General features: G+C 42.2%; 1 protein-coding gene across 1 annotated transcript; it reads right to left on the bottom strand.

The window, feature by feature from the left end:
* Window positions 1-4,415: 4,415 nt before the first annotated feature.
* CBLL1 (Cbl proto-oncogene like 1) lies at window positions 4,416-8,603 on the bottom strand (the record flags this gene model as incomplete). Its single annotated transcript, XM_082014116.1, has 6 exons — window positions 4,416-5,457; window positions 6,026-6,099; window positions 6,931-7,014; window positions 7,244-7,344; window positions 7,703-7,870; window positions 8,546-8,603. 6 exons carry the CDS (start codon window positions 8,601-8,603, stop codon window positions 4,416-4,418), a joined length of 1,527 nt encoding a protein of 508 aa, XP_081870242.1.
* Between the last annotated feature and the right edge of the window lie 6,335 nt (window positions 8,604-14,938).

The following is a 14,938-nucleotide window of genomic DNA, read 5'->3' as shown; positions in this document are numbered from 1 at the left end:
AGTAAAAGTTTCTAAAGTCACTGTGTCTTATGGCTAAGTCAAGACTAAAAGGAGCTTTATTTAACTTCATTTTTCTCACTCACTTTGCCCAAACAAATGCAGCTAGTTCCGTTTACAAACTGATCAGTATGAATCATTACTATAACATACCTGAACACAGTGAAGACCCTCACAGTTGTGAGGACACCATTACTATATAAAGACAATTTAAGAATTGCCAAGAATTGTTTTTAACACCGTAACATAAAAAACAGGGGAAATACAACATGTAAAATACTGACAGTTCCTTCAGAAACGTGGAGCCAGGATGAAAGTGAATATGAACATGGCATGTTTTTCTGCTGCACTGGACCCCACGGTGTCATATACAGGAACAGGAAAATTTCAAACTTATTTCTGTTCAGTGCTACGTTGCAACTGCAATCCCACGTGCTCCTCCAGCCCCCGGCTTGACGGTACCTTCCGACGCGACCCTCTGCATGCTTTTGTCAGCAGCACGGCAACGCACGCAGAGAGAAACCACACAAAATCAGACACAAGCTTTACAGAGCAGAAAACATTTTAAGAACAGAGAGGTGTATCCAGACTCGGTCCACAGAGAAAGCATATCCACAAATGTGCTTTGGAGAACACGACTTCACATAATACAGGAGACCATTTTTCTCCCTTGCTACCTGGGCAAACTCTAGCATGGAATGAACGCAAGTTACTTCCACTTTATTTTTTTAACAAACAGAATTTGATGCTCCTTTGAGAGCAGTAAGTGAAAAGAAGTAGCAACTCCATCCGGTAAGGTTTTCCAATTGTCTTGGATCAGATTTTTAAAAAATAATGCACATTTTTCATTTTTCTTTTTTTTTTTAAAAGGCATGAAAAATATCATTTAACACATGCAGGCATCCAATCTTTATGTTAATAGCATTTTTAAGAAAAACACCAAACGTAAATAAAGTACATGTTCACGCCTGTGTCTTGTAAAGCATGCATGGCTGCAGGCAATCCTTTTGCTTAAAGGTTATAGATGGAATTGAAGATAAAGCGTAAGGAGTCAAGCATCTAAGCCACGGATGTTTTCAGGCTGTCTGCTGGTGTCCTTTCATTCATTCCATGGAGGACACAAACCATCAAACCCTTTCATTCCCTTATGTGACATTAGAGGAACCTACAATGGGTAACAAATTTAAATGCTGTCAGCATTCTCTTCAAAACTTGAGATCTGCTCGGCAATGCCTCAGGAAGGAGACCACTGCCACAGACAGGGATATTTACTCAAAACAAACATAATTCAATTCAAATGTTTCTCTTTCTTTACAGGAAGACGTAAGTAGGAATCAAAAAAATTTGCAAGTCCATCTCACCATTTCTAAGGCTGTCAATTATACAATTAAATACAACTATGGCTTTTCTGAACTTCACACTGAAACAATAAGGTATTTTGCAAAAAACACCCCAACCACCCAACCACCCAACCGAGAAGGGAAGGGGAAAAAAAAATGCCAAAAACCCCATAAACAACTTAAACTGTTAACATACAGTTTTGATGAACGCAGACATTTTTTAACTTTGTAAATATGGAAGCATCAACAGTACCCTTAGTTACACAGGTATACTTAAGGCTTAATTAAAAAATTGATTGAGATCTTCCTATACAAGCAAGACATAGACATTTGGCCCAAGTCCAAGTCCTGCCTACATAAGATGACTTTTCAGTAAGTCCTCTGTCACAAAGACTTTTGATCCATGGTCACTAAACAATTCAAGGGATCCCACTGATTTTTTGGGTAACAGATCATTGTCCACATGACATATATCACCTTTGCCTCAGAGAGAAATAGAAAAAGATTTCTCACACATTCTCTACAGTGACATTTATCATTTGTGCTTTTTGATGGAGCAAAGGCTGCTGTTTTCCCTTAATCAACTCAATTGCCTCAGCACTTCCAGAAAAGCACTTTGGCAGTAACTTCAAGATGAGCAGTGGAACCAGAATTAGTAAGTTTGAACCCTTCACCTGCTTCATGACAGTCTAGTCAATGCGTAACAGAAGTACGCAGCCCAACTTATTTCTCAAAACTAGCACGATGGAAAGAGTTGCCTTATTTCCTCATCACCTGCAATTGACAGGTAATAGCTATTTCAGAATGTCTTATTTTGCAAACCAAGTGTGCACAGGTGAGGTTGATGCACCTCCCTGCACAAAAGCCTGTCACCAGGTATCCCCATAAACCCCCATGTGTCACCTTCTCAGCCTAAAAAAAAATGAAGCTGGTACCTAGAACCATCAGCAAGTCTGTTTAAAACAGGTATGTCACACCCAAGTTTGGCTTTGCAGAGTCAAAGAATAATCATCAGACACACAGATTTCATCCCAGATGAAGTTATATGCTGCAATACAAACCTGCCTAAGCCTGCCACCTCCTACCAAGTAATTTCACAGCGACAAAAGGGGTCCTTAGAAGTTCTTCATGCGTTTATTGCATTACCGAAATAAAATAACGCTGGCAGAGTAATTTTTGCCTTCACACACACTAAACCAGCAAATTTTCAACCAACCCTGTACCATAGCACACTATCACAATCCGCCTTGTTTTCTTTGCCAGTTTTATTTAAAATGACTGACTTTTCAGTGAACCCAAAACAAAGAACTCTGTCTTAGAAAGAAGCATGTGACAGCTTTTAATCAGTTGACACTTACTGGCCATTTGTATACCCCCAGAACTTATTTGTACATCTCAGAATTTATTTGCACATCTCTGAAGGATTTATTTGAAAGGTAGTCTAAAAGATCTGCCCTTAGTCACAAGGAAATCAATGGTAGTCAAGAACAGAGAGTTAAGTCTAAAGAGCCCTTGCGCTGGTAATTAAAAAATATGCAGTTTATACTTCAAATGACAAAATTTGGAATGTTGCACTGCCAAAGCTCTTTCATAAAGTTAACACTTCTGAGGCAGGAAAAAAGGTTTACAAAATAAATAGTAACAGAGGCTTTGCGATGGTTCAGATTATTCGAGAACAGTAGGACATTACAAACCTTAGAAAAAGCTCAAAGGATTTCTTCATCTAGAAGCACCACTGCTAGAAATGTGGCATTTCGAAAAAACAAAGGTTCAGCACTAACATTGATTAGAAATGCAAAGATAAGCACTCCAAAGACAGACAGTACTCTTATTATTGTCCAGTTCTGCTACCAGCAGCACTAAAAAAAGAACATTCTCACTTTATATTATATTTCTCTTTAAAAATATGCTTATAAAACATAAACTTTGGGCCAAAAAAGACCTGAGGGCCTGCTTATATTGCTACTTTTTTAAAAAAGCAAAACACCTAACTATTGTCTGTTCAATTAAATCTGTGTCACAAAATTAAAACAGATGAATGATTTGTAGTTTTTTATTATTTCTTTATATCTACATAAGGGATTTCAGACCACTCCCGGCTACCCAAATGGAAAATTTTCCTACTGTACATACTACATAAGGTGACAGAGGCAAACACCATTTCCCTACCAAAAATAAACTGCTTCTCTGACATGGTGAGCCAATTCACAGCCACTTCCACACGAACACAGCCATAGGTAAACACTATAGTTTGAATTCAACGCCAGCGAGTACATGTAAACAGAACCTTCTGAACCAAAACTAACTTCCAAACAAAAAACCGCCAAAAACTCAATTCCCCCCCAAAAAAACAACACCAAAACCCACAATAACTTATTACATGGTTTTGTGTCAGGCCTAAATCTGCATTTCTGAGAAATTTATCTTGCTGCATAAATTTATGGAAAAAAAAAAAAGTTGAAATGCAGTATTCTGCATGTCTGATTTCTAGTGCCATGAATTCACCATAGCCTGAATTTATTATGAGCAATGGTAACTGTCAGTAGGAGAAATATTAAGATTCCCTTAATATTTCATTATGCTGCCCATTTAGAAAGTTTAGTGCCGAAATGGTGTGGAACTATGCCTGTGTTAACTTCATATAAAAACCCACCACTTTTACAACCATATTTCAATTTAATTATTGTACACAGGTTAACAAAAACGTATCACAAGTGAAACTAAGCACTGGATTTAAGAAAAACAATATTCAGAATGGTACAACACGTGTTCATTTTCTCCAGGAAATATTACAAGTGTTCATCTTAGGACAATTTCGCCACACTAGAGACAGAAGTTCTGTTAAAACGCAACCGTGGTCTACTAAGCCACTTATTTTAGCACTACAGAATATTTAAGTCAGAGTCCTACAGCCAAGGCTTAAAAATCATTTAAGATTCAAACCCCAAAATGTCTTACAGTCAAAATGACAGTATTTAAAAAAGCCACAACAAAATAACCCCAAAACAATTAATTAAAAGGCTGCTGTATATAGTTTCATCCTCTTCATAGCACTCTCTATTCATGTAATTGCTCATATCATTGGTAATAGGGTCTGTATCTGGCTTGATCAGGGTGGTGTGGTCCAGGAAGCGGGGCCTGAGCAGGAGGCCCTTGCATCCTTGGAGGTGGAGGCGGCCCCCGTGGAGCTGGCCATATCCCAGGACTCATTCCCCCAGGCTGTGTGAAAGGGGGACTAAGAGTTCCTTGATCTTCGCTGAACTGTGGCAAAGAGTTAGGATTATAGTGATGGGGAGGGGGTGCATTTACATTTACAGGGGGGCCTCCGTGCTGAGGAGGGGGAGGTCCTGGAGGCGGATGATTCATATATGGTGGCATCTGGGCAATTATATGTCCAGGTGGCGGGGTTATTGGAGGAGGAGCAGAGGTCATTGGTGGTGGAGGAGCTTGGCTATACACCATGTGTGGAGTACCTGCTGCCTGGGGAGGATGCTGCAGCGGATGGCTTATTGGTGGAGGTGGTGGGGGAGGTGGCGCATAATGTTGCTGTGGAGGCATAATATGATGAGGGTGCGATACCACCGGTTGACCCTGGTATTCAGGATGATGATGAGCAGGGGCAGGGGCTGGTGGAGGTGGCTCTCGAGCACCTGAATTTGAATCATCCTGAATAGGGACAGTTATTAAGTTGCTGTGTTTTCTTGTTGAAATGCGGAAGGTGTCCTGACTGACGGGGCGAGGCGGCGGTGGAGCCATTGACATCTCCGCAGGAGGCGCACGGATGTCTTCATGTGGCTGGTTATAATGCTCGTGTGGCACATGCTGTAAAGGAGGTGGCGGCATCATGATGTGCTGCTTTGGCGGAATGTGGCTCATATGATGTTTCTCAGGTGGCATTATAAAACGCTCAGGAATTTCGGCAGGCGGCGGGGCAATAGGAGGATGTACAGGTTCAATTGGAGGACGAGTAACAGGCTTCCCCGCTCTCATATGACGGTGGTTGATGTGAGCTTGTAAGTCCCTCTGTGACAGGTAAGTTCTCTTGCACCCCTGAACGATGCTACACATGAAGAGAGACCCACGGATACACTGCTCGATTCGCTGCACAGGCTCATTACAGCTACATCAGAAAAGAATATTGGTTTATTGTCAGCACAGAGAGCTCAATCTGCTTTTTTTTTTTTTTTTTGCTAAGAGTCAACCAGTTTACCATGACTACCCAAATTAGAACTGACAATTCCCCCCCCCGCACTGTAGCAATCAAAGAAACATTTCATTGATTTTGAAGTTTATCTAGTTTTTAAGTCTCCAAACACAATTATGAAAGAACATAAAAATTTCATGAGGTGGAAATTTATAAATAGCATCACTCTCTCACAAATTCCTTCTACGCAGTAAGACTTACCAGGAGTCACTCTCACTAAGAAAATTAAACTGCCATTTATTCCTTTTCAAATTAGAGCAAAAACAGGTTATCTACACAAATACTTAAACAGCAAAGTAAACACTGATCTCTTACAATCCCAAAATATGGGATATGAATCTATAATCAAGTGGTGTAGTAGAGAATATGCTACTGCCTCTGCTAAATGTATGTAAAAAAGAGCCATGTTAATACAGTATCTGAAATAAGATACTGAAGTTACTATCCTACATTTCCTTTAACAACAAATCTTGAGATAACTTACCCTGGACACATCTTGTCTCCCTTTTTCTCATGTAGTATAGCACAGTCATAGCAGAAAACATGCTTGCAAGGTATCTAGAGACAAAAAATGGCTCTGTTAAGACACTGTATATAAATATCTATATCATTTTGCAGAATACAGAACCTCCCTCCAGCACACAATTTCTAATAACAGAAGTAACTTAAGTTACCTATGATGTGAACAGGCATAGTGGTAGTTAGCAGTTTACAGCATCTTTGCACAGAAGCTTTCTGAAACAGTTTGTGTCAAGTTTGGTTTTTTGGGGGTAGGTTTGTTTGATTTAAGAGTTGGCAAAAAGTATGGGCAAAAGATTAAGTCTTGCAATAATACCAAAACTGAACATTTACAGAAGCTGCATATGCAATCTAATTACACTTGTCTTGCTGGCAAGGAAGGAGAGTTTTAAAAGCATTACCCATCATTAAGTCAGATCCTGAAGCCTGTTATATCAAACTTGGAAATATAAATTAATCTCTGATTTTGCTACACCAATTTTCAAGGGTCATAAAAGTGAACAGTGTTTTTAACTTCACTGCAAGTCTTCAACTGAGATAAAGAGCTTATTTTTAAAAGTAAGTAGCATAAGGTCAAAACTCACTGAACTTGAAGGGTTTTTTGTTTGCGATGGTGTTCTGATTTTTTTGTTTAACACTTTCAAGCTTTCTTTATTAAACCAAGTGGTAAAGTGAAATCAGCCAGACAGATGGAACAAAAACACTTCAGCAATGAAGACCATTGATTCCATCCTGACATTCTTCTGCTGTTTATTCAGAAGCCTGCTGAAATCAGCAGCCTCTAGAGGCCTCAGAGACATAGCAAAACATAGTAAAAATTTTACCTAAAGGGAAACCATGGCTGCGTCTTTCACTCATCATTTCACTCACCATGCGTCCATACATTTTGATGGGCAATCCACACTTATCACAGAAGTGGACTGGTGTATCGTCCTTTTCCCCCAGCAAGTTTATCTGATAGATAGAGGAGAGGGTGGGAGAACAAAATGCCACATCACTAAAGCTTCTCATTTGAATTATCACCAACACACCCATTGTTTCTGAATTAGTTGAGAAAGCAACAGATGTATTTTCAGTCAGTCAAAAGTAATGGAAACACTTTTATTTAAGAAGGTATTTAGCAGGACTACCTACAGTTAGGTATGATTCACAAAGATTCATGACTTCCCATCCATGACTTTACCTTATAGTCCCAAAAGATGGGTCCAGGGAATCTCCTTTGATTGCCAAACATTTCACCTCCTTTGCATTCGTATCGCTCCTCTTCGTTGTAATCAAATTCTTCTGTGGAAAGAAGAAAGAAAAGAAAGACACGAGCCAACCACAACGCTTTCCTAGTTGACACCCGCTGCTATTAAGAGCCTGTGTCGCTCTATACTGAAATCATCAAGAAATGCCACAGCACTTCCAATCTGCTGGGCCCATTCTACAGAAAGGTACAGTCAAAATAGTAGAGACAGCCTGTTTTGGGAATGTGCACCACTTAACCCTTGTGAGTGCAGCAGTAGCTGGAAATTTGAAACTTGTTTTGCACTCGGACAGAACCTTGGACTCCAAGTCTCCAAAGACTGACTAAAGTCTTGAACAATGCCACAGGGTAATATACTTCCCTACTACTGGGCTAGTACTTATATTAATTTACCTTCATCACCAGTTTGTGTCTTTGAAGGCATCCTGTTCATATTTCTTGGAGTTCGAGGTGCAGGTTTGGTTTTATTGGTTTGTTTTGAGATAAGCTTTATAGGGATTCTTCTACGAACGTCAAGACCACCCAATGATCCTGAACTATTTGTTCCTTGCAAATCATTGTCTACGAAAGAAAAAAAGCTTATGTAATTTTTCAGTTATCTAGTAGCTTCTAAAGAGGCTAAATATTAACAGAGGAGTTGTAAGAGAAATAATTTTGAAAGCTTGTTTAAGACTCATACAACATGTCAAAGTCTGATCACTAGAAAATAAGTATCTTCACATACAATTTCTTCTAGAAGTCAAGTAACAAAACTATATTGGAAACAACCATGATTTTAGGAAATGTAGGTCTAAAAATAAAGCTGTTTTAAAAAGTTAGTTAGTCTGTCATTTCTCCACAACAGGGAAAAAAAGCATTAATTGTATAGCTCCTCTCAGAGCATGAACAGTACTGAAGAGTCAATTCTTTGTAAAACCTTGACAACATAGAATTTCTTATGAGAAAAGATAATTTTTACAATTTATGTAACTTGTTTATTGAAGTTGGAAGGAAACTAGTTTCCATATTAACACAGCATCTTGACATACCACTTATAAGTTTAGCACAAAGTATCACAAAAATATCAGTACTTAAAAGTATGTAGTAATACCCTTGCTAAACTGAAAATTACTGTTCCCCACTACATACAGAATCCTCTTTAATCAGATTTAAATCTGGGCAAAGAAGAAATAGCCTGGCACATGCATCAGTAGATACAGGCTCCAAGAGAGAATCTAGACAAGTAACAACACCAACGAAGGAGGTACAACTCTCTCAACTTCCAGTGACTGTATCTTAAACCACTGCACAACATCTCATACATATAAAAATAAAGTTATGTCCTTCACAAATCTACCCACTGCATTTTCATTTTAACTGAAAATGCTATTTTGACAGATGCTTCAAAGCGGGACATGAACAGCCTCAAAGGGGTGTGCCACAAGCTGTTACTGAGTGTGAGCCCTGCCATTCCACTTGATATGGCACTGCAGCCCTGGAATGATCACAGAGGTCCCACAGGATTACAGCATGGTAGCATCTGGACACTGAAATTAGGGCCCCATTAGTGTAATTCTGCACAATGCCTCACAAACCACTGTCCCTCAAAGCCTATAAGCACCCCACACAACACAGTCAGAGGAAAAACAAGAAAAAAAAAAGGAAGGGGGTTGCTCCAAGTTATTTACCAGCTACCACCAAAACTAGGAACTGCAGCAAAGTTTTAAATTGGGACTGTGCCCAGACAGTCACTTTACCTCAAAAGCAAGAGCCCTCAATTTCCTCTGACAGATCAAATGTATTTATTCCTCTTAGCACTGTGGTTGACACTTTTCACTCTAAAAGACAATGTGTAAAAAGGCAAAACCAATAAAGCCTGTTTTTACTTTGTTCATTTGTTGCTTTTGTTCAGGCTGTCCTGCTGGCAAAACAGATGACCCAGCATACATACAGCTGTGATACTAGGCTACCCCAGAGACTGCTGGACTAGAACATCAGAGATAATGCTAAAGCTGTCTATTTTCCACTTGTTGGGAAATTCCATTTTCTACTAGGATACAAAAAAAACACAACACTACAGACCAGAAAAAGTCTCTGCAGGACCTCAATCCACTTGCAAATAGGGACAACTAAAACATATTTTAAAAACCCCACAACTTGCATATTATCTAGTCCACTGAACTGCCAACGGGAAATAATTACGTTCTGACACTTTTCTTCCATATACCTTTGCAAGCTAAGAATATTTACATGAGTGAGCTGCTCAGCTAATCCAAACTAGCAAGTTTATTAGTCATTTCATGGGAGGATAATAAATTCCAGTCTATGTAAGCATAATTAGCAGGATTAAGTCCAGAAGGAAACACGAAAAACATGTCAAAGTTCTGAAGACTACTTAGAGAAGCTCTAATTACAGGCAATACATTCTCCTGAACTGTCCCCTTCACCAACTTACGTTCTATTTTTGTATTTAAGGTTTTTTAAAAATTCATAAATATACATCAAATACCATACTTCATCAATTTATCATGCAAACTTTGCTAAGGGGAAGAAAACCCACAAAAAACCCCTAGCAAAAAACCCTACGTCCACTCGCCTATTCGTCAGAGTACACCCGGACGCCAACCAGCCAAATACCGGAGCTAAAAAACCGGCTCTACGCACGCGAGAAAGCTTCCCTCTCCCGAGGACCGCCACGGAACCGGGAAACGCAGCGAGCGAACAAGCGCCTCGCTGCCGCCTCCGAAACGCTACAGCCTGTGCCCACTCGCAGTGGGCCGACGGCCTCCGGGCACGCCGGACGGCTCAGCGCAAGGCCGCCCGCCCGACCCGAGAGCGCGCAGTCACCTCCGCCGCGCCTGACGCGGCGTCAACTCCCTCCGCGGCCTGCTCGGGACGGGAGAGGGGGCTCCAGCCGCAGAGCGGCCTCTCGGGCCGGCGGCCGAGCTCCGCTAGGGGCGGGGGCCGAGCGCCGCCGTGCCGGGGGAGTGGGGGCGGCCGAAGGAAGAGGGCAGCGGGGCACCGGGAGCCCGGCGCTGAGGGGAGAGACCAGGCCCCGCCGCGCGGCCCGCGGGGAACCGCAGCGAACCCGGGCCCCGCCAGCATTACCGGGCGCCGGGCTGCATCCCGCTGCTGCCCTGGTGCCGCCCCACACCCAGCGGCCCCGCGCGCGGCCTCTCCCCGCCCGGTAGCGCAGAGCGGGGCCGGGAGGAGACGGGTATAAATGGGTCTCCCGGCCTCTCCCCTCCTCACCATTGTGGTCCATGATTCGGCGCGGGGCACTGTGGGAGCGGAAGGGTGCGGCCGGAAGCGGAAGTGGCCGGGACACGGGCGGGGGGCGTGAAAAAGTGCGCGGGGGGGGAAACGTTTGCGGTACAGGGCTCGCTGTGCCCCTGTGGAGGGACCGCGCCGCCGCAGGACAGGGAGGGCATAGTGTGAGCCCGCGGGGGAACTCAGCGGAGGGCCACTGCAGCGGGACCCGCGCTCCCGACAGGCTCTGCGACGAGGCCGGAGAGGAAGGCGCGGCTGTCCCGCAGTACCTGCTGGGACCTGGCTGGCGCACCGCTGCCCCCTGGGGGGTGTAGTGCCCCACGCGCCGCGCCTGCGCGCTGCGGCGGGCGGCGGGAGCCCGGGGGGCGCTCGCGAACATGCTGGCGGTCAGCCTGGGCGCCGCCCTGCTGGGAGCAGCGGCGTGACCGGCCTTCCCGGGCGCCGAGCGAGTGCGGGCACTGTGCGCCCCAGCTAGGCCCTGCGGGCCTCGGCGACGCTGGCTGGCGGGCGGGCGGGCGTGCTGTGCGGCCCCCGCCCCAGCCCCCGCCCCGGGCTCTGGGGGCTTCTGCCCCGCCGGGAACCGCGTGCAGCCGCTCTGGGCGGAATTCACCCGCGCTGTCGCCTGCGTGGCCGGGGCGGTGGCGGGCTTGGGAAGCCGGCGGCAGGGAAATGGGAGGCATGACGCTGTGGCTTCTTGGAGAAGGGTGAAAAGAAGAATGAGAGGGATCTCTCTGTTCCGGAGCCATGGCAGGCCTGCCTATGGGCATGGTGGGAGGGTGGGTAACGTGATGCGGGCTTCCAAGAAACTGGGCAAAACTGAAACCACGTTGGGCCTCTCAGCTGCTAATGGTCAGACTTGAGTTTTAGCATGGAAACGGCGGATTCCTGAGAATCGGGGCTATAGAAATGCCGAGGACTTGACGGAACAGCGGACCTGCAGTGCACACTAAAGCTTAACAGCAACAGAGCTCACTACCTCAAGACACTTTGTGTAATTTCCATAAACTTACGGAAATTTTGTAAATCCTGTGTAATTCAGTGGGATACTGTCGTTACAGAGCACTGCTATGGCACCGAGTGCTGCTATAGCACTGAAGAAAGAAATATAAATACATTGAAACCATAGGTTACAGGGTAGAAAGTGGCCTCAAGCAGTCCTTCCACAGCCCTAAGGTAGGGGCGACTCGACTCCACATGCTTCAGATTGGCGACTGTCTCACTAAAAGTCTCCAGGATTGGGATCTTGTGTCCCTACAGACAATGTCTCTCATTATCTTTGCAGCCTTAGCACATAAGAGCTGCCACTTAAGCCTAATGTTTCTTGTCTTATCCCCACAAGGCAGGCAGAACAGGTTTTCCCTTTTGTCTTTGTTGTTCCTCAAAGTGTGAGGCTGAAACCTGCATAATATGCTTTATTTCCCCATAATAAGAATTCACAAAGAGAAGGGGAAAAAAAAACCAACCCCAAACATGCAGATACGGGGAGCGTGTTTTCAATATGCACAACTTTATTTTCTGGTTAATGAATACAATTACTTTCAAAATGCAGGTTTTTAAAAGGGTAAAAAACTTAAACTATATCTCCAAATTTAATACCTGACATGCAAAGAGAGAACAGTAATACTCAAAATGCATACAAAAATATCACTTCTTCATTCTACTGGAAAAAGATAAGCATGTCTAGTTGCATTACTTATAGATATTTGAATTAGTAGAAAATTGTATAGAATTTTAACTTCATTGCAAAATCCATTATTTTGGTATCCTTCATTTTGATGGATACATAGATAGAAAATTAAGAAGCACATACCCCTGACCTACGGAGAAAGGTATTTGAGTGCCTTCTGCATATTACCTCGTACTGTTCTGTGTAACTGTAGGCTTTGTGTGCAATGCTATTTTTGAGGAAAAGTTGAATATTTTGTGCCAGTTAAATTAAGAACAAATACAACCATGCCGGGAAGAAATATGCAGGCCAAGAATAAGTGCATTGCATCATATTTTATCACAGTTAATTCCAGATGAAATGTCATATTTGGAAAGGAAACTGGAAGACTGTTAAATATTTAATTGCTTTTTCTAAATACCTGTATGACAAGAATTGGAGAAGGTTCAAAAAATAACGTAAGCACACTTTTCTGTCAAGTAAGAATCTATACTCAAACTTCACAGTGCAGATGTTCTCTTGAGGGGAAAAAAAAGCGCCACTCCTCTAATTTTTTATACCATTTTTTCCATAGTATGTGTTCTGCATAAAAATCAGCTGAAAGCTTACGTATCAGTCCCAGGTAGAATATTTTACTTTTTACATAAAATGTACATCCACTTCAGAAAAGCAATACAGCTTCTGAGAAGCATGTTACTGGCCTTGTCCTTCATTGCTACGTGCTGTGTGCCCTGGCAACAGTGGCTTATGTTCAGGTTAATGTAAGTTGGGGCTGTGCCCTGATAGGAAAGTTTTGTCAGTAACGTGGGCAGGAGTGCCAACCTCCCGCGTTGGGCTGGTGAATGGAAGGGGAGAGAACGAGGACGGATAGCGCGAAAAGCGTGAATTGTCAAATCGCAGCCTAGAGCCTACACTCTATTTGCATGAGTCTAAACAGAAATTAATACTTCCATCTGAGGAGGTGCAGATCAGTCTGATTTGCCTCTTCAACTCAAGCCTCATTTCTCAGCTTGTGGAGGTGCCAGTCTGACATACAAGTGGCATATGTCTATTTGTAAATACAAACCTGCGGTTTTGCTGGCTTGCACCGGAACATCAATATCATCTAGGTTCAAGCCCTAGTAATGGAATTCAGGTAATGAATCTGGAATGAGAAATGTCACCAACATATCGCTGTCATGACGGCTGAAGTGTTTGCCTTAATTAGAGAATAAAGGTGTCAGTCTGGTGCTGTTACCTACTGTGTGAGATACTGTCCAACTGCCTGAAGTTTATTGTTGTTTTCACTGATTTTTGATGGAGTTCACTTAGGTCCTTAGGACAGAATAATCTATTTAGTTCTTAGCTTTTCACCTGAGATTTTCCACTAACACTATTTGCAGCAAAAATTTTCTCTGTGCAGTGTGAGATAGACAGGAAAATTTCTCTGACATAATCAAATAAGGAGACTTAAATATGTGAACATACTGAAGCTAATTAGCCCACATTGTGAAGCTTAAAGGGATTTTATACCTGGCCATTCCTTGCACTTTTGTTACTATCTGTTCCCTCACCAGGCAGAGAATTTTTCCATTTAAAAAATTAATGTAGTGCTAAAAAATTTAAGGTAGCAGTCTGTTTTCCATTAAAATACATTTCTTTTCATGAAAAGTAAGAATATTGATTTCCTGCATATCTATTTTATATAGTCCTAAAGTAAGGATTAAAGTTTTGCAGGTCAAATCCCTTATCTTTTGTAAATTATTGCACTTGTGCATTATGGACTGTCAAATGTAAAAGAACAGCAGCAGTTTGATGTAGAATATTAAAAGAAAAAAATATGCTATATAAAAATATAACTATTCATTAAACTAAATAAACTCCTATATTCCATTTTAAAAAAACCCAAACCTCTATACTAGGTCACATTCTGACTTTCTTGCAGTCAGTAGCAGCCTGTTCTACAGATTCCATTAAGTACTTGGGGACTAAAGTTTTCCTTAATCTAATTTATGTCATGATCTGCCTCTTGATGAAAGATAGGTAACCTAGCCAAAATAATTTTTTGTGTATACTTCATTTTAGGGATGATCATTAATAGTAGTGCAAGATCTGCTACAATGGGATTAATACAGAACTAATGAACCCATATCCAAGGGTTTTGAAACTTATCCTATTTGAAGTGTTACAATAGTTCAGAGCCATTTTCTGTTCCTGTGACTGTTTCACCCATCGTTACAATTATCTAACAAACCACAGCAATTTAAGGAATTGCTTGGAAAAAAAGGTCACTATACATTTTTCAAGACTTGTCAGCACGTATGCTCACACTAACGTTCTAGAACTCCTGCCCTTTCGCTAGGCATCGTGCAAATACAGAACAAGAGGCCTGCCATCCAAAGATTTTGGTCTCTTCAACTCTCCTGGGCAGAGCACAAAGCAGCCTTTCATCCTATACACTAGTCCCAAAAATAAGTACATCTTTTGTAATAGCCTTCTGATTTATTTTAGTCAATATGTCATATCAAAAAGTGCTTGCTGAATCAAGGTCCAGAGTATTTCTGGGATAACGTTACCTAAAATTTTGAGATTTCTAGAGATCTGTATCATTCAGACAAAAAATCAGGGTTGTCTTCAAGTGCAAAGATTGGTTTCATTGCAGAAAATGCTTATATAGTACCGGTGCATAAATATTGCTGTGAGTTCACAGGTTAGACAGTACCAGCAGTCCATCC

The sequence above is a fragment of the Phaethon aethereus genome, assembly GCF_964289735.1.
Source record: "Phaethon aethereus genome assembly, chromosome: 1".
Classification (NCBI taxonomy): Eukaryota; Metazoa; Chordata; class Aves; order Phaethontiformes; family Phaethontidae; genus Phaethon; species Phaethon aethereus.
Note: the sequence above shows the minus strand (reverse complement) of the source record. Positions and strands in the feature narration are given on the sequence as shown.